Here is a 25,190-nt window from a genome sequence, read left to right on the forward strand (position 1 = left end):
ATTGCAATGGCCTTTGAAGTCAATGGAACATGACACCCTTCCCGAGATGCACTGGAAGTGCTCTAGCTGACAAAGAAGCTGCAGTGCTTTACCACACACCACACAAGGCACCAGTGGCAAAGAAGGTCAATGGTAACGTGCAAATTCTGTCACGTGTGCCCATACGCTGATATGGCTTTCCAAATCACCTGCTTCCTGCCTACCAATATAAATAGACCTTTTTCAATTACGGATGATCAATGATATGCAAATACTTCCGAGCTTATGGAAATGTATGTACATTTGTATGCAAATATATGCAGCTTGAAATTGGACCAATCAGTTTGGTCCTTGATTGGTCCATTTTCCAGCTTCATGTATTTGCATTAAAATGTACATGCATTTGCATAAACTCGGAAATATTTGCATCTCATTGAGCATCCCTATTTGCAATGTAAAGCATAGCTGCAGTTATGGAAAGCAGTATTAATTAAGCAAATTAATTTTCTCCTACGTTGCTGTCGCTTACAGTAAGTAGTAGAAATCTGACATTACCAACAGGTTTTGGACTAGTCCATCTTCTTATGGGGGTTCTCAGGGTTTTCTTTATTTTTAAAAGCACTTAGGGAATGACAGTTGCTCTGTCCAACTGCCAAAAAAGTGTGCAGCGAGCAGGGAGGCTGGCCAGCATCTTTGTATAAATCTTTTTCAGGCAGTGTCTTTATAAAGAATAAAGGCCATGCTGAGAATCCCCCATGAAGAGATGGACTAACCCAAAACCTGTTGGTAATGTCAGATTTCTACTACCTACTGTAAGTGGCAGCAACATAGGAGAGAAGTAATTTATGGCTCATTTTACTCAGGAAGAAACATACTTTTTATTTGTATGTGTTTTAAATTTTAACCACCCTGGCGTTCTATGAAGATCGCCAGGGCGGCTGCGGGAGGTTTTTTTTTAAATAAAAAAAAAACTATTACATGCAGCCAACTGAAAGTTGGCTGCATGAAAGCCCACTAGAGGGCGCTCCTGAAGCGTAATTCCGATCGCCTCCGACGATCAGAATTAACAAGGAGGGCTGCAATGAGCAGCCTTCTTTGTTTTGCTTACCTCATCGCCATGGCGACGAGCGGAGTGACGTCATGGATGTCAGCCGACGTCCTGCCGTCAGCCGGCTCCGATCCAGCCCTTAGCGCTGGCCGGAACTATTTGTTCCGGCTGCGCTGGGCTCCAGCGGCTGGGGGGACCCTCTTTCGCCGCTGCACGCGGCGGATCGCCGTGTTGCGGCGGCGATCAGGTAGCACACGCGGCTGGCAAAGTGCCGGCTGCGTGTGCTCCTTTTTATTTGAAGGAAATCGGCCCAGCAGGGCCTGAGCGGCAGCCTCCGGCGGTAATGGACGAGCTGAGCTCGTCCATACCGCCAGGATGGTTAATATTTTCGTGACAGTTCCTCTTGAAGTATTTAGGATATGCTCTTGTGTTTCTATCATCGACATCGTGTTCCTTAACTTAACTGGAGTACCCGGCAGATATCTGTCCTTTTACCGGTCTGTCCATATGAAGTAGTGACTTTATCCTGTTGTTTGTGTAACTTGGTCTCTTGGCCCCGTAAGGACAACTTTTGTTTGTTCTTTTAGTTTTTTTTCTCTCCTCTTAACAGAAGCATTGGATTGTTTATCTTCTTTGATAGAGGAAACTATAGAAGTTATTTTTTGTTTTCTATAGCAAATGGATCTAAATACTCAATTTGAAATACATTTGAAAATAATCTGCACAATCTGTTTTTTATTGGATTCACAAAGCAGCTATAATACAACAGTGGAGTTCTCGCTAACCAATATATGGCGGACTGTGTAATCATTCTTGCAGCACAGTGATGGGTGGAGCACTGAGTTCATGTTGATTTCTATAATCCAGAACAAGGAAATGCTCACTTTCTGTTTTATGAGTTGCTTTAAACCAATCTCCAGGCACAGATCTAAATATACTAGTTCAGTATAACTTGCTCAGATGTTGTCTTTTTGTGTGAAGTGAGGCATCTGCTGCTTAAAGCGGGATTGTCGGCCACAAAATCAAATTCTATTTACCACTGATCTGTGTATATTATGCAGCCTGCAACCTAATCCTGCATTGCAACCATTCCAATCTAACCATAAATGTTTCCACTGTAATAAAGCCTGTTTCTATTGCCGATGAGAAGGAAGTTTGTCATCTCCGCTTCTTCATCCCTGCTCCTCACTGATTGGCTGAGGGCAGTTCAGTGTGAAACCATTCTGAGAAGGGAGAAGCTGCTGAAATACAATCTATGCTGTGCTTACATCTGTTTGCAAAAGCAAGCTAGATAAGACAGTGCAGTTTCTAGGAGGAAAAAAAGAGTAAGGGAGGAAATAGATTTATCATATACTATATAAAATTCACTGAAATCAAAATCTGAACAGTACAATACGTATGTTATGCAAGTAGAACAAGTATTTATCTACTTATGTATGTTTTCATTTTTCAGCAATGCTGGGAGTAGAGGATTAACAGCACTCAAGTCTTCAACACTATATGGTTGATTACTAAAGTCTCAATACAAGACTTTTTAGATATTTTGGCTGTGCAGCTATATATTGATCCTTGTGCACATGATTTTCTTGTGATAGCTGTTACAAGTATTGAGGGAACCTTTGAGTGGTTACCTGGGTTACAGGGGGATTGGGGGGGGTGACGTGATTTTATGCATGGTTTTCTATTTGCTAAATAAAGTTTTGTACTATTTTTCATACTAAATCGCATTTGTGCTCAATCGGGTCATACCCCTCCTATATTCTATCTCAAAAGTTTTTTCTGTATGTTGTTTTTTGTTTGTTTGTTTTTTACTGGGATAGTAAGGCTGTCCCTGCTGCTTAAAGCCCTCGTTCAACCCAGATTTTACATTTTTTAATAAAGGTGGATAGGGCAATGGGACATTTCACACGCAGTGTTTATATTTGATGTAACTGCTCCCAAGAATTTTTGATTAGAAGTCTGTCATGTAACCCAGAGATTTGAGCACCAAGTATAGGGCTGTCAACAAAGTGAGATTTTTTTCTTCTGCGCAGAGTCATTGCCTGACTTTACAACATTATCCCTTATCGCCAATGTTGTAAAACACCCCAAGGAAACATTAATGTTTTTATTTCCTGTCCATTTTTTATACTGGAAATTGTTACAGCGATCAGCCGATTTTAATGCGCTGGTCTTGTGGCAGATTAATCGGTAGTTGTAATGCACGGTATGTAGCCAAAGTACCCACGCAGCAGCGGAGTCCGTGGCTCTGCGGCAGGCGGCTGTGCACGGGTGTGTGTGGGGGGGGGGGGGAACAATTCTTGAAAAGAACCAGGGGATTCTGACGATGCATCTCTGACCGATTTTTGGATGCACATGGGGTGACGCAGTGCTGTGCAAGGTTCCTGCAACAAGCCCAAATGCGCCCATGTGATATTTATATGATGCTGCGCAATGGAGGAGGGTGGAGCTGGCGGTGATCAAAGTGTCAGGCTTTGTCCAAAATTGATCTTAAAAGACTAACGCTGTACCGGATGCCTGCCCCTCAGGCAGACACCAAGTGTGACCGAGTCCTCAGTGGCCTCACTCATTAGCAATGCATAGAACATGACCCTGTCAGCGCTGCAGATTAGAGAATCTGTAGCTACTGTATAATATTATGTTGGCTGCCATGCTTTGTGACTTTTCTATAGTTACAGCAGTCAGTGTGCTCTATTTAGCCTGATGTCACATTTCAGCTGATGTGTGTGGAATAAGTTTGAATAATGAAGTGTTACATACGCTGTATAGTTTGGTCACATTTTCTGCGGACGTGTGGGCATAGATTACCATATTTTTTTGGACCATAAGACGCTCCGGGACATAAGACACACCTAGGTTTAAAGGACAAAAACCAGGGTAAAAACAAAACAAAAAACCTTGTGGTCTATGGTGCAAGGATGCCTTGTGGATCTTCTCACTTCAAACTCTTCCAATTATTTCCCCCTTGTACCTCTTGTGTCCTTCTCTGTCCCTCCTGTGCCCTCCTCTGTTCCTGCGTCTCCTCCTTTGCCTATGTTCTCCTCTATCCCCTTGTCTCCTTCTGTCTCCTCTGGCCGTGTCTCTTCTGTCACCCTTCTGGTCACATTTTCTGTGGACATGTGTATAGGAATAGAGACTATGGTATATTTACATGGACTTTTGGACTTTGTGTATGCTCGCCATAGCTGGCAGCTGTATTGTGATTGGCTGCTTTCTGCAGTACTTGTCACACCCACAGTGGCACTTCTTGTCAGTTATTGGCAGGGAAGTAAAAGCCACAGGATCCTTGTGGTCCTTGTGTGAGATCTTATGTAATAATATGCCACAGCGCTGGTATTTAGGATCATAAGCACAGTCCTCATCAGAGGTCCCTCCGTAGCACTGTCACAATCTGTGTGAGCACTCACAGCGCAAAGAGATGAAAGAGGGGTACTCTCAGTGGGTATCATAAGCATATCCACTTTATTCCAATGGAAACAGCCAAATTCAGGAAGGTTACACTTACATCATGAGGGTCCTAATCCACTTAGGACCCTCTCTGGTATACAGCTCTTCCCACCACAGTGGTGTTAATACCTTCTGACTGGCACTCTGCAAGACTCTCTCCTCTCTGGTTTGTGTGAGATCTGGTGGTGGCCGTTGTGGCTCACAATATACCTGTGACAGACCCCATGAGCCATACCTGGACCACAGCTGCGTATTTGTCCCTGGGATCAGTGAACGGGAACATGGTTCCCTGATCACCAATCCATGTCCCCAGCAGAAAAACAGAAGCGCTCATTTCTAGAGGCTTCAGTCTTTCTGCACGTAAACATTTCTGCATCCCCCCTGTGCTTCCGCTTAGCGCACATGTGTCGAACTCCAGGCCTGGAGGGCCATATCCATGCCAGTGTTTAGGATGGACTGAGAAAGAAAGGAATGTGTTCTACCTGATGGATCACACCTTTCCTGATTCAGACCCATCAATTCATTTGAGCTGTATCAAAAATGTGTGAGGATCTCAGCCCTCGTAGGACCGGTTTGACATACCTGGCTTAGCGAGAAGCACAAGGAGGAAGAAAAAAAACTCAAGGTGGAAATCTTGTGGCCAAATAATAAAACTACATCTACATATTTTTTACATTACAATTTACACATATAATAACATAAAAAATTAACTGTTTATTTCCCACACCAAAATATTACCCAAATAAAATTTTTAATGGAAAGAAAAAATTACAATTAAAAAATAAAAAAACAAGACATAAATAGTTACCTAAGAGTCTAAACTTTTTAAATATGCATTTGAAGGGGGTATGCTACGAACATGTTTTAAATTATAAGCTTGTAAATTGTGATGGATGCAAAACGGAAAAAGTGCACCTTTATTTCCAAATAAAATATTGGCGTTATACATTGTGATAGGGACAACATTTCAATGGTGTCATAACCGAGACAAACGGGCAAATAAAATACATAGGTTTTAATCATGGTAGCATGGATTATTTTAAAGCTATAATGGGCGAAACCTGAGAAATAATGACGTTTTTCCATTTTTTTTCTTATTAATCCTGTTAAAATGCATTTATAAAAAAATAATTCTCAGTAAAATGTATCACCCAAAGAAAGCCTAATTAGTTGCGGAAAAAACAAGATATAGATCAACAAATTGTGATAAGTAGTGATAAAGTTATTAGCGAATGAATGGAAGGTGAAAATTGCTCTAATGCCTGAGGTGAAAAATCCCCGCGGGCTGAAATGGTTAATGTCCGTTCTAACGTTTTTTTTTTTTTTTTTCCTTCCCTGCGAGAGGAAATTCTTAATTTGTTCCAACCACCATGTTCCTTCATTTTTGGGATCTTCTAGCATGTTTGAGAGACCTAGTTTCTCATCTCCAAACAAGTATATCTAATATCTTTGTCTAGTTTATTTATCTTAAAGCAGCTATATGTTTTGGCTGGTGGAAAATCAGGGTTGTCCCTCTGAGTGGTAGGCGGGGATAATAAAAAGACAAATCACATTGAGAGTTCCGTACTTTTATTCCATATTCATATTAACCACTTCACCACTGAGGGGTTTTACCCCTTGAGCACCAGAGCAATTTTCACCTTTCAGCGCTCCTTCCATTAATTCGTCTATAACTTAATACGTATCGCAATGAAATGAACTATATCTTTTTTTTGCCACCAATTAGGCTTTCTTTAGGTGGGACATTATGCCAAGAATATCACAATGTTTGGCGCCAATATTTTATTTGGAAATAAAGGTGCATGTTTTTCAGTTTTGCGTCCATCCCTAATTACAAGCCCATAGTTTATAAAGTAACAGTGTTATACCCTCTTGACATAAATATTTAAAAAGTTCAGTCCCTAAAGTAACTATTTATGTATTTTTTTTTTATTGTAAAATGTTTTTATTTTTTTATTACAAAAAAAAAAAAAAATTGGGGAGTGTGTGAGGTAATGAGTTATTTTTTAGTGTAAAACTATTGTATTTGGGCAGCACGGTGGCGTAGTGGTTAGCTCTCTCGCCTTGCAGCGCTGGGTCCCTGGTTCGAGTCCCAGCCAGGGCACTATCTGCAAAGAGTTTGTATGTTCTCTCCGTGTCTGTGTGGGTTTCCTCCGGGCACTCTGGTTTCCTCCCACATTCCAAAAGCATACGGATAAGTTAATTGGCTCCCCCTAAGGGCTCGTTTCCACTAGGGCGAATCCGCATGCGGGCACTGCATGCGGATTCGCATAGCTAATGTTAGTGGATGGGGCTGTTTCCATCTGTGCGGCGTGCGGGAGCGATTTGGCAGCGGGCCAAATCTGCACGGCGGGACCCACAGTTTTCGCCTGCGTCGGGAATCCGTGCGAATCGCCGCTAATGTATTTAATAGTAAAAACGCATGCGTTTAGTACATGCGTTTTTACCCGCGATTTCGCACCCTTTCCAATGTTATTTTGTCCTGGCAGTGTCATGGTTAATTTCGCATGGCACCCTGCCATGCGAAATCGCACGCGAAATCGCGGGTAAAACGCATGCGGAAACGCACCCGCATGCGTTTTTACAAGCGTCGGAATGCCGGCGAAATCGCGTCGCGCTAGTGGAAACGGGCCCTCAAAAAAAAAAAATTGGCCCTAGACTACAGTACTTACACTACATAATATAGACATATGGTAATGGTAGGGATTAGATTGTGAGCTCCTTTGAGGGACAGTTAGTGACAAGATATATATATATATATACACTGTACAGCGCTGCGTAAATGTCGGCGCTATATAAATACTAAATAATAATAATTTGTGTATGAAAAATGCTTTCGGGTGTAGTTTTATTTTTTGACCACAAGATGGCCACAGTAACTTTTTGTTTTTGCGACCTGCAAGCGTACAGGAAGTATGCTTGCAGGAAGTGTTAGGAGGCTGGGAAACATTTTTTTTTCTCACAATGATCGCTGCTTCTCATAGAAGCAGCTGATCATTGCGGGGGCTTAGATCAACGAACGGGAATGGTTTTTCCCGTTCATTGATCTCCGGGCGAGTGGGCGGCGGCGTGCACGAGAGCGGGAGCGCACGCACGAGCGAGCGGGAGTGCAGGAGGAACGGATATCTCCATCCCTGGGGGTGAAAGGATGGAAAAAGGAATGGAGATATCCGTACCGCTGGGAGTAAAGTGGTTAAAGAACACAATGTTTTTAGCATCGGTTTGATAAGTGGGTAATCTGTTTTAGAAATTAAAATATTTTTCAGGTTCCTTGAAAAGATACTCTCTCATCTTACCTGCTCCGATTCCAATGGCAACCAATTTTTTTTTTCTAGCAATGTTATTCTCCATTCCAAAACTCTTGATAAGTGTAGTACAGTAGAGATAGACATCTGGAGCAGCCCAGCCTCCCTCTTTTTCCTTTCCCCTACCCCTTCTTCTACCAGGAAAAGGACACCGGAGATGTCAAGTTCTGGGTGGAGAGACCCTTTAGAAGGGCCGCCTTTTAGCATTCCTCCTATTTCTGATTCTCCTGATGGATAAAATTACACAACACTACTACTATGACATGGCAGCAATGACACTTTTCACTACACACTTGGTTTCTGGAACCTTTTATTTTTTGTATATTTTTTCTTAAATATAACATAACGTCCTTCTCTGTGTGGTAGATGGATCTGGGAAACTTTTATTGCTTCTGCATGTCCCTCCATCTGCGGCTGACAAAGTTGAAGCCGCTGAACAGCTTTTGCTGCTGTTCTGAGAGGCATCTCCTGGCATCTGTGGGCGGCACAAGCTCATCTATATCGATGCTGTTTGGCGTTTCTGGGAGCTGCAAAGAGAAAACACATTAACACGGTCATTGGCAAATTCTTTTCTGGCTCACTATTATATCCCACCACTAGGGATGGCTCTGCTTCTGCCTAGGAGAACTTACGGAGAAGCATGTGATCAGTTTGATCAGCTGATAGATTTGTTAGGTTCTGCTTTGCTGTGATGACTTCCTGGTTTAGCACAGGATCATGACCAGCAAATCAGAGCCTTACAAAGCTGCTAGCTGATTAAACTGATCACATGCTTCTCCGTGAGTTCTTCCTAGGCAAGAACATCCCTACTCAGCACATGAAGTATTTGTGGGTTTCATCTGGACATTCCAGTTTCCTCCCACATCTCAAAAACATACTGATAAGTTCATTGGTTTCCTACTCAGAATTGTCATTGAATTAAACTGAGAACCAGAGGTGGTCATTGAGGTACTAAAAATTGCAGATTGCATGCAAATGTTGTGCAAATTGTATGCAGCTTGTAATTGGGCCAATCAAAATTGTGCAGAAAGGGCGCCTGGCATTTTGTTGGAAGGGGCAGAACTACGGTATGTTCCGGGTGTTGGTGGACACCCCAGGAGAGATTTAGATTAAAGATAATTGTAACATTATACAGAAGAAGATTGGTAGAAAGTAATATATTCACTTTAAGGCGCTCATATATTACTCAATGCTTCTGCTTGATTGACCATTCCATTTGATCATTTTATCTCATCTGGGGAGAATTGATTCTTTTTTTATTCTGCTTGAGCCAAGAAGATTGGCCAATATTTAATCAAATCCACCAATTTACTCGATTGGGCAGGATGGAAAATATTGGTTAAACATAATGGAATTGGCAACAGTTCTCATGATTTTGATTGGCACAGAATCGATTTTTGGATTCGGAGCCTGGAGGCACAGACATCCTTCTGATTGATTTATGAAGGAGAATCACTTAGGATCTTGCTTCCAATGTGTGTGGGCCACTAGTCAATCAACTTTTGATTAAACATATTGTTGATCGCCCAATAAAGTCAATCACATAATAGTTAGATGGAAAGTCGATTCATGTATGGGCAGCTTTTAATTCCATGAATTGTTTGATGTTCTCAGTAAAGTGCTGCAGAAAATGTCAGCTCTATAGAAGTGTATAATAATTACAGCAGTATTACTGCTGGGGTATTCGTGTACTTACATGCTTCACCACAACTGGAGAGGGGGTGACTCCTGCCTCCATCTCCTTCCAGTTGATTTGCCTGAAGAAGGGGTGGCCACGGAGGTCACGCACACGCGCCTGACGCTTGACAGGGTCTGTGCATAGGAGCTGAGGAGGAAAACAAATAGAGCATTAGTGTCAGAAATATAACACAACCTTCTCCTTGTATAATCTAAATAAAACAAATCTATTTACTTACTCGTTTTAGTAAGTCTACTAGGTCTGGATCGGCATCTGCTGGGAAGCTGGGTTTGGAGCTGCACACGGCCTTGATCAGCTCTTCTTTGGTTCTGAACCGAAATGGGTGGCGTCCAAAAAACATCTCAAAGACTAAGATGCCATAAGAGAAAAGGTCCGCCATGCCGTTGTGCGAGTCTCTCTTCATGACCTGTGGAAACAGGAAGAAAGGTCAGTGCATTGTGCACAGTTACAATGACAACGCTAGGGATGGCCCTGCCTAGCAGAACTCATGGAGAAGCATGTGCTCAGTTTGATCAGCTGATAGATTTGTAAGGTTCTGATTTGTTGTGATGACTTCCTGATTTAACGCATGATCATGCCCAGCAAACCAGAGCCTTACAAATCTATCAACGGATCACATGCTTCTTGAGTTCTCCTAGGCATGGCCATCCCCACAAACCGCAAAAACAGCCAAAATACAAAGATCATTCTGCAAGAGTTCAAGACTCTACAATGCCCGCTTTACAGAGTGTCACTGCTCCTGCTGAACTCTACTTACAGTGATCATCTCGAGGACAATCTATTTAGCCTTGTATAGACAGTCAAAAGGTTAGAGCATCTGTCAGGATTTTAATTCTGTTTGAGTCCTAGAAGTGAGAGGGTCTCTCCAAAAACCAAGACACACATGAAATGAAGACTTGACAGAAATTCTAACCTTTCTCCACTGGACTAGAAATCCATTCCGCAGATAGAAATGTTCATTCCTTACCTCAGGGGCCATGTAGAAGTAACTCCCAGCGCATCCATTCGCCATCTGGGATCCGAACACACCCGTTACAGAGCAGCCAAAATCGGTAATTCTGATGTGCCCATTATTGTCCATAAGTATGTTCTCTGGTTTCAGATCCCTGTGAAGAGAAAGAGAGTGAGATGTGAGTAAGAGCTATTAGCAGCTAGAGAACCATAATTCCATAAGACAGCCATGTGTTACCTGTGCACGATGCCCTTGCTGTGCAGGAACTGCAGGCCACAGAGGATCTCTGCAGCCACAAATTTGCCCGCCTCTCCTTGCAGAGAGTGGCTCTGCATGAGTCGTTTCAGGTTTCCACCGTTGAGGTACTCCATTAGATAGAATATGTAGTCCTGTAGAGGAGAGAAAACAATACCAGTTACAGTACAAGCATCTTTCATCCTGTGAGTCCATAAATTGGTAATCACAGGCTGCAAATCTTACCGCCAATTATCTTCTTCCAAACCGCACTCCCTTGTCATAGCAACAGGTTGCAGGAGAGCATGGTGTCACTTGTACTGAAGTGTACCTTAGGCAAAGCTAAGGTTTAAAGACAGACACTTCCTAAGAGGAAGGAAGCCTCTGAATCCTGCAGAGGCTTCATATATCTTCCTGGCCCCCACCGTTGCAGCGCATGGAGCCTTCGAAAGAAATCTGACAAGAGCTTGTCAGACTTCTAATCGGGATCATGCTCCTTTTCATGCAGGAATGTGGCCATACTGCACCTGCGCACGTACACGAATGGCTCCGTGCTACTAAGCAGGTGTGGCTGTAGTTGCATGGTTGCAGCATGGTTGTGCATGAAGAGAAGCATGATTTCGATCTTCAGGAGGGTCCCGGGCAGTCGCAGTGTCTGGAGGAGGACGTGTGGAGGCCTCCCTCCTCTTAGGTAAATATCTGTTTTTTTTAGCTTAAAGTGTCACTGAACGGTAGTTGAGCTTTTTACGCCTAACTCTCCGACAAGCTGAGTTGATGGGGTTAGGATACTTACCTCTGATTGGAACGCAGCAAAGGCGTGAGCCATGAAACGGTTGTTCCCAACCATTTTCAGGATGTTGCGTTCCACGGTGGGGTTGCTGCATTTTAGTTCCCTTGCTTTTCTCACCACCTTTAGTGCCATTTTCTGGTCACTGGCCGGGTGTGAAACCAGGACCACATTGCCGAAAGATCCTACTCCAAGATAACGGTGTAGGGTGAAGCTCTGAAGTGTCAGAGGGGGCAGGTCACTGTCTTCGACACTGTCTGTGTCACTGGTGGATAGCTGAGGGATTTCTGCTGGAGAAAGAAAGACATAACACATTAGTTTCCTCTACTTTCATTTCATTATGTGTGTATCTATAACATGATTCTTCTGACAGGTTATACTATGGCAAACCGCATCTGCCAAATTTTGCAGTTCATGGCAGTGTCTCGCAAGCGTGGCAATGTATACCAGGAGATGTAGTCCTTGGATGAGAGAAAATCTCTGTACTTACATCCACATCATACATCTCCCATCATGTATTGCGGCTCATGCGACACTCAGGCGCTACAAAATTTAGGAGATGCGATCTGTCTGTGGAGATAATCACACATTCCCATATGGTACACCCCCTCTCCCCTTCATGGCACATTTCACTATGAACCAACCATTGGGGGGGGGGGGGGGGGTAATTTAAAATTTCCTGGTGTTTCGTTCCTTTTAAGAGTAATTTCAAAAGTGAACAAAATTAGAAAAAACAGTATACTAATTAATGAAAACTTTCAAAAAGTAGCAAAAGGTTTAAATTGTGCAATGAGTTTCATGACACCCTATTTAATTGGCTTGATTTGATTTCCTGGTCTTCTGCCTGCTGGACTTATGTACTTGCATGAGCTCACTAGCTCCAGCCTACTGACCCATACTTCTAAATAGTAAACAGTACACCTGTCATCTACATTCTCACTATTTACCTGCATCCAGAATTATACTTCAGCTAACATCGGGGGATATGTCTGAATTAGGAGAATAGTTCCCTAAAAGCTAGCATAACTAAACTTTATCATTGAATCTCATTCAGATACCCTAATTACCTTAATATACATAATCCTTACCTGCAGCCACTGAATCATTAGATTTTTTGCGACGGGTTGTGCAACAGCACAGTCTGGCCAGAAACTTTCTAACACGTCTCAGAAACCGGCGACATCTGCCCACTGGTTTAGGTGTCTTCTCAGTGGACTGTCCGCTGGGCTGGGGTGCAGCTTCCGGCTCCCGTCTGTCCTCCAGGGGATCCTCCTGGATGTCCGGCAGGTGGCCATCTGCCTGTTGGACAACTGGCTCAGGGATCTCCTGGATGTCTGACGGTTGGACTGCCTCTTCAGGGTGAGGCACATAGTCCAACTGGAGATTTGCTGGTGCAATCCCCTCTTCCTCTATGATGGTCTCTAGAGGTTTTAAGTCTTTGTCCAAAACACACCGCTTCAGGGAAGGTAGATATCCCACTTGGGTGTTAAGGACAAGTATGGTTCCCTCACGGATGGTCGGTAGAGGAATAACCATTTTGGTAAATAGACGCCTCCTCGGGGGAGGGTCAAGACCCACCACCATTTCTGGCAGAGGGTTGAGTTCTTCTTAGGTGTTGTTAGAAGAACTGAAAGTTTTATACAATAAAGCAAGCTAGAGCTCAAGGAAAATCGCCTTCACTCTCCGAGTGAAAACCATGTTTATAGCAGTGAGCAGCATTGTGACATCACGATGACATCACAATGCCCCATCAGCAGCCTTGGTCAGGTGACATCAGCTGTTGGAGCTTCACCTCAAGGCTCGACTGCTATTTACAAATATAAATGAAGAGGAACTGTCACAAAAATCTTAAAATTTAAAACACATACAAATAAGTACATTTCTCCTCAAGTAAAATGAGCCATAAATTACTTTTCTCCTATGTTGCTGTCACTTACAGTAAGTAGTAGAAATCTGACATTACCAACAGGTTTTGGACTAGCCTATCTTTTCATAGGGGCGTTCTCAGGGTTTTCTCTATTTTTAAAAGCACTTAGTGAATGACAGTTGCTCCGTCCAACTGCCAACATAGTGAGCAGGGAGGCTGGCCAGCATCTTTGTATTAATCATTTTCAGGGAATGTCTTTATAAAAAATAAAGGCCATGCTGAGAATCCCCCATGAAGAGATGTACTAGCCCAAAATATGTCGGTAATGTCAGATTTCTACTACTTACTGTAAGTGATAGCGACATAGTAGAAAAGTAATTTATGGTTTATTTTACTCTGGGAGAAATGTATTTCTTATTTGTATGTGTTTTAAATTTTAAGATTTTCGCGATAGTTCCTCTTTAAGGCTTCTTTTACACTGCAAAATTGCAATCTGATTCCGATACAATTCGAACGCGATTTTTAACAGGAGGCAGGAACGCAAGTAGACAGCGCAGAAAAAAATGCAATGTGCAGGACTTATTAAAATTGCCTCAAGGTCAGGTCACAATCAGATCATAGCAAAATCGCATATAGTTTAAGGCCTCGTTCACATTAGGGCCGTTTCTGTGCGCTTTCCACAGCGCACTGCCCTGTGCGATCAGCAAGGTATTCATTTTTCCATGTAACTAAATGTAGCTGGTTCACATCTATGCACTGCGCTGAGCAGCGTTATAGAAACGTAGTGTTGCATGCATTTCTGTGCGCTGAGCTGTAAAGCGCACAGCAATGCAAGTGAATGGGTCCGCTTTTTTAGCGCATAGAAGCGCATGCGTTTTTTACCCCTAATTGGAGAAAAAAATACATTTACATACAAAAACAAAGTTTTATTGACAACTGCTGCTGCTACAGTAAGCAAAACGTGCTTTAAAGAAGCGCAACGCATAGAAACGCGGACTAAAGCGCGCACAAGCGCATGCGTTTTTTACCATGCGCTTTAACACGTTTTTCAGCGCAGCAGATGTGAACGAGGCCTAAAAGAGCCCTTAAAACTTTTTCACTCCTAAAATCATTGAAAAATATAGGTTTTTTTTCTTTTGCGATTTTGCCGTGATTTTTCTGAATTGCTCCTAAAGCACTGATATGCAGCATTTTTGTTATCCGGAACACTAAAGTGTGACCGCTCTCCCATAGGGAGCCATTGCACTAGCTATTTGTTGATTACTGGCCACCGGCAATCACCGTGGAAACGGCACGGAATCGACAACGTTGTGAAACACCCTAAAAAAAGAGAATAGTTCCCCGGAAGCGTGCATAACTAAACTTTATTAATCTCATTCAGATACCCTATATCCCTTAATATACATAATCCTTACCTGCAGCCGCTGAATCATTGGATCGTTTGCGACGGGTTGTGCAACAGCACAGTCTGGCCAGAAACTTCCTAACACGTCCCAGAAACCGGCGACATCTGCCCACTGGTTTAGGTGTCTTCTCAGTGGACTGTCCGCTGGGCTGGGGTGCTGCTTCCGGCTCCCGTCTGTCCTCCAGGGGATCCTCCTGGATGTCCGGCAGGTGGCCATCTGCCTGTTGGACAACTGGCTCAGGGATCTCCTGGATGTCTGATGGTTGGACTACCTCTTCAGGGTGAGGTATGTTGTCCAACTGGAGATTTGCTGGTGCAATCTCCTCTTCCTCTATGATGGTCTCTAGAGGTTTTAAGTCTTTGTCCAAAACACGCCGCTTCAGGGAAGGTAGATATCCCACTTGGGTGTTAAGGACGAGTATGGTTCCCTCACGGATGGTCGGTAGAGGGATAACCATTTTGGTAAATAGACGCCTCCTCGGGGGAGGGTCAAGACCCCCCACCATTTCTGGCAGAGGGTTGAGTTCTTCTTAGGTGGTGGTAGAAGAACTGAGAGTTTTATACAATAAAGCAAGCTAGAGCTCAAGGAAAATCGCCTTCACTCTCTGAGTGAAAACCAGGGTCTGAGGGGCTGATTATCCAGCAGGATATTTATAGCAGTGAGCAGCATTGTGACATCACGATGACATCACAATGCCCCATCAGCAGCCTTGGTCAGGTGACATCAGCTGCTGGAGCTCCGCCTACAAGCTTTGCTGCTATTTACAAATATAATTAAGGCTTATTTTACACTGCAAATTGCAATCTGATTCAGATGCGATTTTAAATGGGAGGCAAGAAACGCAAGTAGACAGCGCAGAAAAAAATGCAATGTTCAGGACTTACTAAAATTGCATCAAGATCAGCTCACAATCCGATCATAACAAAATAGCATTTTGTCTAAAAGAGCTCTTAGAGCTGTTTCACTCCTAAAAATGTAGAAAAGTTTTTTTTTTTTTTTTTTGTTTTTTTTTGGTTTTTTGTTTGCGATTTTGGCATGATTTTTCTCAATCGCTCCTAAAGCACTGATATGCAGCATTTTTGTTATCCTGAACACTGCAGTGTGACCTCTCCCATAGGGAGCCATTGCACTAGCTGTTTGTTGATCACTGGCGACCGGCAAACGCCAACATTGTAAAACACCCCAAAGAAACGTTCATTTATACGTTTTTATTTTCTTTAAGGAACTTCCTATCTATTTTTTATACTGGAAATTTTTACAGTGATCAGCCGAGTTGAATGCTGGTCTTGTGGCAGATTAATCGACAGTTGTAATGCACGGTATGTAGCGCATTGAAAAATTGCGATTTTTTTTTTTTATTTTTTTATTCTTTTTTTATTTTTTTTTTTTGCGATTTTGTCGTGATTTTTCTTAATCGCTCTCAAAGCACTGATCTGCAGCATTTTTGTTATCCTGAACACTGCAGTGTGACCGCTTCCATAGGGAGCAACTGCACTAGATATTTGTCGATCACTGGCGACCGGCAATTGTCACGCAATCCCAGCGGAAACGCCAACGTTGTAAAACACCTCAAAGAAACGTTCATTAATACGTTTTATGTCCTCTAAAGAACTTCCTATCTATTTTTTTATACTGGAAATTGTTACAGTGATCAGCCGAGTTGAATGCGCTGGTCTTGTGGCAGATTAATCGGCAGTTGTAATGCATGGTATGTAGCCACAGTAGCCCACGCAGCTGCAGAGTCAGTGGCTCTGCGGCAGGCAGGTGGGGGGGTGGGGGGGTTAGGGGGGGGGGAGATTGATTCTTGAAAAGAACCAGGGGATTACTGGTAATACAGAGAGCAGAATAGTGATGGGCTGAATACAGAAAACTGAGTCAGATCTGTTAGGCAGGGGTCACACTTGTCGGCTTTCGTGCGCGTTTTCTGCACAGAGAAACTGTTTTCAACTAAGAACTCATGTTAATCAATGAGATAGGTCACACTTGAATGTAGATTTCGCGCGCAGAAAAATAACTGACATCTTGCGCAATTTGTCAGTTTTCTCTATAAATTAAATTAGCTGTTGTAAGGTAGAGGTCACACTTGTCTTTCAGTTTTCTGAAAAGTGTAGAAACTGAAAGACAAATGTGACCCCTGCCTCAGGTACACACGATGCAGTTTTCTGAGGATGCATGTCTGATCTCAGTTCTGACCGATTTTTGGATACACATGGGGTGACGCAGTGCTGTGCAAGGTTCCTGCAGCAAGCCCAAGTGCGCCTATGTGATATTTATATGATGCTGTGAAATGGAGGAGGATGGAGCTGGCGGTGATCAAAGTGTCAGGCTTAGTCCAAAACTGATCTTAAAGTGGATCCGAGGTGAACTTATACTCATTGCATAATTGTGTTCCTTTCATATTGTTTATAGGACATTCCTCAAGCCAAATACTTTTTTGTTTTTGTTTTGATACTCCAATTCCCTATAAACTAAATAAACCACACCCACAGGTTTTCAGAGAGCCTTGGCAGTAGCAAGGGCTCATGGGAGCTCAGTCTGGGCAGGAGGAGGAGGAGGTGTTACTAGCCAGAGATTTCAGAGGCAGAGGGGAGGAGGAGGGGGGGATTAGGTTTTTTTGCTCAAGATACAGATAAGCCTGCCTCTGTGTAATGTTTACAAACAACATGGCTGCTGTCGTATCACAGGAAGAAGAAATCATTTTCTATTAAAGCTGTTTGCAGTTAGATTTGCTGTGTAAACTGTCTAAACTTTAGATAAGATATATAGACAAGTTACTTGTTATAGTTAGTTTTTCATCTTGGATCCGCTTTAAGAGACTAACGCTGTACTGGATTTTATCTGGCAACAGCGCCACCTACCTGCAGCCATGTTTCCTATATTGTACTATTGTCTGACATTGGGCCTATACTAGAAAAGGCCAGTGTTGGACATAGTCCGACATAAGGTTGGAATAGGCTCAATCACCAGTGACTCCAATAACTTTGTATGTGAAGCTTTAAGAAACATTAAAGCGGCGCCAAAATTACTCATGGTTTGTTCACGTAATAGTGTGTGACATTGTTTCCCTTCCCCATCAGATTGCTCTGAACTGGTGTGAACAAGTAGCATGAAAGCCAGTGTAAAGGCCTGTGTGCAGCATTTCAGGTGTGATGCTGAGTAGTGTCCCCCTCAGGCAGACACCAAGTGTGACCGAGTCCTCAGTGGCCTCACTCATTAGCAATGCATAGAACATGACCCTGTCAGCGCTGCAGATTAGAGAATCTGTAGCTACTGTATAATATTATACAGGGCATCACGGTGGCGTAGTGGTTAGCGCTCTTGCCTTGCAGCGCTGGGTCCCCGGTTCAAATCCCAGCCAAGGCACTATCTGCAAGGAGTTTGTATGTTCTCCCCATGTCTTCATGGGTTTCCTCCGGGTACTCTGGATTCCTCCCACACCCCAAAAACATACAGATAAGTTAATTGGCTCCCCCCCCCCTAAAAATTGGCCATAGACTACAGTACATATACTACACAATATAGACATATGACTATGGTAGGGACTAGATTGTGAGCTCCTTCGAGGGACAGTTAGTGACAAGGCTATATATACTCTGTACAGCGCTACGGAAAATGTTGGCGCTATATAAATACTAAATAATAATAATAATATGTCAGCTGCCATGCTTTGTGATTTTCTATGGTTACAGCAGTCAGTGCGCTCTATTTAGCCTGATATCACATTTCAGCTGATGTGTGTGGAATAAGAAGTTTGAATAATGAAGTGTTACATACGCTGTATAGTTTGGTCACATTTTCTGCAGACGTGTGTAGGAATAGAGATTACCGTATTTTTCAGACCATAAGACGCTCCGGAACATAAGACACACCTAGGTTTAAAGGACAAAAACCAGGGTAAAAAAAATAAATAAATAAGCCTTGCGGTCCACGGTGCCGGGGTGTCTTGTGGATCTTCTCCCTTCAACCCCCCTCCTTCCATTTATTTCCCCCTTGTACCTCTTGTGTCCTTCTCTGTCCCTCCTGTGTCCTCCTCTGTTCCTGTGCCTCCTTCTGTCTCCTCTGGACCCCGTGTCTCTTCTGACATCCTGTGTCCTCCTTTCCCACGCCTATGCCTCCATGTCCCCCTTTGCTCTGCCCGGTTTCCTCCTGTCTTCTGCCTGTGTCCCGGTTCCCCTTTGCCCTTTCCCATGTCCTTCTGTCCCCCTTTAGCCTGTCCCCGTGTCCGGTGTTCTCCTTGGCCCCATCTTTGCCTCCATGTCCTCCTTTTCAGTGTGAATAATGTGTGAATAATCTAGATTGTAAGCATTCGGGCAGGGTCCTCCTCCTTTTGTGTCCTACCTGATCATGCACCTCCATTACTGTGAACCCATGCTATGCATCTGAGTGAACCTAGCCTATCCAGTGACTGACTAAGCATTACCTTGTACTCATACTGTGCTGCATGATCTGGTTTTCTTGTATTCATATATTGTCATTTTGCTGTATGTCACCCCTAAATATTGTCTGTAACCTAAACTAATGTCCAGCACTGCGTAATATGTTGCCGCTTTATAAATACAATAAATAAATAATAAGTGTTACATGCACTTTATGGTTTGGTCACATTTTCTGTGGACATGTGTATAGGAATAGAGACTATGGTATATGTACATGGAATTCTGGACTATGTACAAAGCTGGAAGCTGTATTGTGATTGGCTGCTTTCTGCAGTACTTGTCACACCCACAGTGGCAAAGTCACAGGATCCTTGTTGTCCTTGTTTGAGATCTTATGTAATAATATGCCACAGCGCTGGTATTTAGGATGATGAGCCCAGTCCTCTTCAGAGGTCCCTCCGTAGCACTGTCACAATCTGTGTGATCACTCACAGGCCATCAGGATCAGGAAAAGCTGTCTTTCTATTTGTTCTTATGTAGCTGTGAAACCTTCCGTTTCCGTTCCATTGAGCGAACCCATCCGGAAAATTGGGTCCTGTTGCATTTTTTTGTCCATTCGACGGGACAACTGTTAGAATTTAAGTATTATATGTTTGAATTCGTAGGCCTCGGTTACTTTAACTGAGGTTAGTTAAAATACTTTATTGGCAGAGTATACCTTTAAAGAGGATGTCTAGAAGCACTGAAGAACAGTGTGATTCGGTCTCCCAAGGCTGTATCAGAGATAGCCAGTGCAGAGGCCAGACCAGGTGGCGACAAACAACATAAACAGGAGCCATTATTATGAAAATATTCTCACAAGTAAACATTGGCTTCTTCAGAACACGATGACCGGTGCCTGGAACATGGAGTTTTCCAGGCCATGCACAGTAAAGACTGTGCTTGTCATGGTATCACGAGGTTTTATCAGCCAATAGCAGGCGATGAGTAAGTGATCCGTCCCTGCTCAGATGATGTCACATTTAACTCTTTAGAGTTTAGTATAAGAAGAGGTAACGAGCTCCGGTTCCGTTGGCAAACGCAGATGTGAACCAGGCCTTATCTTCCTGCTGCACGTTTCTTATGCTACTGGAAGCTTTCAGACCCCTGCTCTGTTCCTGCATTCTTTCCTGCTTGGATTTATCTTTTAAGCTGCAATGCCATTTGCAGCCTTGGCACCCAGAGACAGCCTGGAGACCAAGCAGTGTTTTCTTCAGTCATGTGACCACCCCTTGCAATTACCACTGTTGGCCAATGTCAGTGTTTAACCCCCTTGCCGGTCCAAGGGCAGCGAATCGCAGCACTTTGCGCGAGCAAAAGTCCGCGAATGGCACTTCACGTGCTAACTGTTTAGCACACCCGTACTAAACAGTTTGCACCGCTTTGTGAATCAAGCCCATTATATTTATTCTTTTCCGGGTCAAAGAGTTCACTTCCTGACTTGCATCAGGGAGTGAATTACAAAAGCGCTTAGAAAAGCGCTTTTACCAGAAATGCAGTGGAGCTTCGGGAGGGAGAAAAAAGTGCACAAAAACGCAAAACATTTCTGTTTGAGTTTTCGATTTTAGGTGTGAATGAGGCTTCAAAGCCTGCAAAAAACATTGCACCGCTTTTAGATCCTAAAATCTTGAAAGAATCAGGCCGCCACGGGGGTTAAAGGAAACTTGCAGCAATAGAAAATGTTGGATCCCATGTCTAACTTCCAACATTCTCTGTTTGCTGTGCTGAGGCTTTGCCTCTAAAGCTCCATACTCACCACCCGATAGGTCCAGGACGTCCCTTTGACAACGAGTGTTCAGTGATTCCTCTTTCTGCTCATGACGGCACATGACAGGCATAAGTCAAGCAATCGCGGTACATTTCGTGGAGTCAGCGGGGAACTTAAAGATCTGATCTGCCGTGACGGTCGTTAAACATCGTGTGAATGCATGCCTGTTTCCACATCACGAGATCAACGATTGCACATTGTTCAAAAGATCGCCGGTTGTCTGGAAAATTGCGTGGTGGGTATGGGCCTTTACCTATTTTCCTGAACCACAGCAGGTGTACAGATCAGGGGCTTGATTCACAAAGCGGTGCTAGCTTAGTTAGCACGCCTAAAGACTTTTGGGTGTGATGAGCATTGCACTAAGTAGGTTAGCACCAATTTTGCGCGCAAACTTTTGCACGCGCAAAGTCCGGTGCGTGCAAAACGTCACATAGGGTTTAATGGCATTGTGCGCATAAACTTTGCGTGCGTAAAACTTTACGCGCAAAACTTTGCACGCGAGTTTATTTTATTACGCCTAAACTGAGTTTAGGAGTGATAATGGGCTTTTCACCAGCGTGCTAACAGTTAGCACGGCTTTGTGAATCAAGCCCCTGGTGTTCTGACTCTACAGTCCACTTGATTCTTGCTGATATAAATCAGAAACCACCAAAGCCAAAAGATTGTAACGTCGGCCTAATGACCGCTCCCTTTTAAAGAGATTTCAGTCTCTCTGTTCTTCTTCCTGCAGGCTTCAATTCAGTGAGCTGCCTCAATTACTTTCCTGCACTAAAACTTTTTCTAGTAGGCATCCGTTTATTTCTTTTCTTGTCTTATTAAATTAAAACGGAACGCCTGCTAGTAAGTGTGAAGAAAATACATTGTGAGTGAAATGAGCTATAGTACATAACATAACCATTATGCTTAAAGGAATACTATCGATGTATGCATTTATTTTTAAATGCTGTATGTTGTAGCACACATTAGGACAAGTACTAGGAGCAATTTGATTCCTCACACAGCTGTTCCTCTCAGCTGTAAAATCCTCCGTCAGTTTTGGCGTCAGCGTTGGATACAAAATGTATCTAATACTGAGCTCCCAGAGGGCTAGACCATGTCTCTGCACAGGGGAGTTGCTATCAGCTCCTCAGTTTATTGTTTAATTATCACCTTGCTGAAAGAATCTTGTTGATATGGTGGTAAGGGGTTAAGGATTCTAGCAATGTGTGTTTATTATCTTTGCTTCTCTTGACTGATAAAGATACTAATAATGCTAATTGTAGACAGTGGTCTGCCCCTCTCAGCAGCTTGTAAAGTGGATGCAGCCTGGAGTGAATCACCTCAAGCAGGCAGCCAGTCTGAGTGTAAACACAGACTAGTGTTATAGCTTGTTATATTCCAGCAATATTACAGCTCATTTAGTTACCTGTTACCACCTCAGATCAGCCTATTTCTCCTCATGTCTGCTGCATGCTGTGAGTGACACAGTGACATATATTTGTGAGCTGTGTGACAGAGTAACCAAGCAGCTCAGGGTGACCCAAACTACTATGAGCTGTGTGAGAAATGAATTTTTAAGCAGGGATAGAGGGAGAGAGACCTGGGTGAATAAATAAAGTGCCCCTAGCACTAGTGGTAATGTGTACACTAATATAGAGTATTAAAAAAAAAAGTCGTTTCAATCAATAGTATTCCTTTAACCTTCCGCCTAGAACATCACTTTACCATCTGTTTTGTTATTATTAACGTGCATTTCTCAGATTTCTGAGCTGATGAAACTCGCTTAAAAATATTAAACTGTGTGCCACGATTTTCACTGACTGAGCAATGTGTTATGCAAAGTGTTTTATGCCAAACACAGCTCTGTACTAATGAAGACTGCTCGTAAATAACTCCAGAAACTTTAACTGAGGGATAACTGGCGACTAGTTTTGTACCTGTTGAGACTTCTTCATTTAGTAGAAATAAGTTAATTTGTGGTCTGACTGTAGCCACTAATACATTATCCTTAATTCGAGGTGAAAACAAACTGATGAACTAAACTATTGTATCTATCCTCCGTCTCCTAACAATTACTTTTTTAGATATCCCACAGTTGTTTTTTTTTTTATATTTAAGTCTAGTTTCTAAGTTTTAACAGTTTCATTGTCTCTGCTCAATGACATCTTTATTGAAGTATGCCAGAGCTCAAATCTATGAACTATTGACTCTCTTTACTGCTCTCAGAAGTCATTGACTGACAGGAAAGTGTTTTATGGTTGTAGTTACTTATCAGTAAGGGTTATGCTTTAGCCCGACCCAGTCCCGACTTGGGCAGTAAGGGCTGGTGCACACCGAGCGGCTTTTTGGGCGTTTTCAGATCCGCTTGCGGCTGCGGATCTGCTTGGTCAATGTATCTCAATGGGGTGGTGCACACCAGAGCGGGAGGCGTTTTGCAGAAACGAAAAATGCCTGGGTGAGGCATTTTTTGGATTGTGGATGCGTTTCTGCCTCAATGTTAAGTATAGGAAAAACGCAAACCGCTCTGAAAAACGGCACTTCAGAGCAGTTTGCCAGGCGTTTTTTGTTACAGTAGCTGTTCAGTAACAGCTTTACTGTAACAATACAGGAAATCTACTATACCAAAACCGCTAGACAAAACCGCAAAACGCTAGCTGAAACGCTACAGAAAAAGAAGAAAAAGCGTTTCAAAATCTGCTAGCATTTTGCGGATCTGCTAGCAGGTTTTGGTGTGCACCAGCCCTCACTGTCACTTTAATACTTGATGCTTAACTCTTTCAGGCAGAGAAAGAAAAAAAGGAACACAGCATAGTCATTTGTGTGCTTGGCACTGTACATACACATGTCTACCGCATCTAAAAAACAATCTTTTAGACTATTGCAATGCTAGTGGGTGTGGTTATGAATAATGGCAGTTGGAGCTGTGTAGTTATTTTCTTGTCAGCCAGTAGTAAAGATGATGACGGGCAGGCTCATTGTGTATCAAACAACCTGAACAAATTACATGAACAAAAAGAGGGACACTAAGAGCCCTAGATAGTGTAGTATGCACTGGTACATGAAGGTGTGTGGAAAGAGGATATGCAGTATACTCACAAGTCAGGGTTACCGCACAGGCAACCACTGTAAAGGCAGGTGGGGAGATTAGACCTGTCTCCACTCAGGATTAACCGCTTGAGGACCGCAGTGTTAACCCCCCCCCAAATGCTGAATTGGCCACTGCAGCTTTAACTACTTAAGGACCGCCCCCAGCCGATGGGCGGCGGCAAAGTCCGGGCCCAAACGACCGCAATAAGCCCATCGGCGGGGGCGGCTGCGGGCGTTGCTATGCGGCGATCGCGTCATTCGTGACGCGATCAGCCGCCGGGGACTGGCTCCGCCCCCCGTTCGCTGTAACCCGCCGGCCGTTCGGAAGCGCCGGCGGGTTACTAGCACCCGGATCGCCGCATGTACTTGGTATAATAGGCTTTGTAATGTATACAAAGCCTATTATACTGGCTGCCTCCTGCCCTGGTGGTCCCAGTGTCCGAGGGACCACCAGGGCAGGCTGCAGCCACCCTAGTCTGCACCCAAGCACACTGATTTCCCCCCCTGCCCCCTGATCGCCCACAGCACCCCTCAGACCCCACCCCCCAGACCACTGTTTGCACCCAGTCACCCCCCTAATCACCCATCAATCACTCCCTGTCACTATCTGTCAACGCTATTTTTTTTAGTCCCTAATCTGCCCCCTACTCCCTCCTGATCACCCCCCACCCCTCAGATTCTCCCCAGACCCCCCCCCCCCCCCCGTGTACTGTATGCATCTATCCCCCCTGATCACCTGTCAATCACCCGTCAATCACCCGACAATCATACCCTGTCACTGCCACCCATCAATCAGCCCCTAACCTGCCCCTTGCGGGCAATCTGATCACCCACCCACACCAATAGATCGCCCGCAGATCCGACATCACATCACCTCCCAAGTGCAGTGTTTACATCTCTTCTCTCCTCTAAACACCCACTAATTACCCATCAATCACCCCCTATCACCACCTGTCACTTTTACCCATCAGATTAGACCCTAATCTGCCCCTTGCGGGCACCCAATCACCCGCCCACACCTCAGAACGCCCTCAGACCCCAGCCCTGATCACCTCGCTAGTGCATTGCTTGCATCTATTTCCCCCCTCTAATCACACCTTGAGACACCCATCAATCACCTCCTGTCACCCCCTAGCACACCTACCCATCAGATCAGGCCCTAATTTGCCCCGTGTGGGCTCCTGATCACTTGGCCAAACCCTCAGATCCCCCTCAGA

The 25,190-nt window shown here is 43.8% G+C and overlaps 1 protein-coding gene across 6 annotated transcripts in view; it reads left to right on the forward strand.

The window, feature by feature from the left end:
* The window catches only part of KIF16B (kinesin family member 16B), a 635,015-nt gene that overhangs the window by 298,197 nt on the left and 311,628 nt on the right, over nucleotides 1–25,190 (forward strand). The window contains exon 1 of one of the 6 annotated variants that reach the window (XM_068232452.1): nucleotides 9,751–9,904. The exons of 4 other annotated variants lie outside the window; for them this stretch is intronic. In XM_068232452.1, the coding sequence (XP_068088553.1) occupies nucleotides 9,856–9,904 (49 nt within the window). In that variant the 5' untranslated portion in view covers nucleotides 9,751–9,855. Of the gene's footprint in view, nucleotides 1–9,750; nucleotides 9,905–13,538; nucleotides 13,667–25,190 lie in introns of those variants that run through there. One more of the 6 variants, XM_068232453.1, reaches the window with a different exon arrangement.

Source organism: Hyperolius riggenbachi, chromosome 4 (assembly GCF_040937935.1).
Source record: "Hyperolius riggenbachi isolate aHypRig1 chromosome 4, aHypRig1.pri, whole genome shotgun sequence".
In the NCBI taxonomy this organism is placed as follows: domain Eukaryota; kingdom Metazoa; phylum Chordata; class Amphibia; order Anura; family Hyperoliidae; genus Hyperolius; species Hyperolius riggenbachi.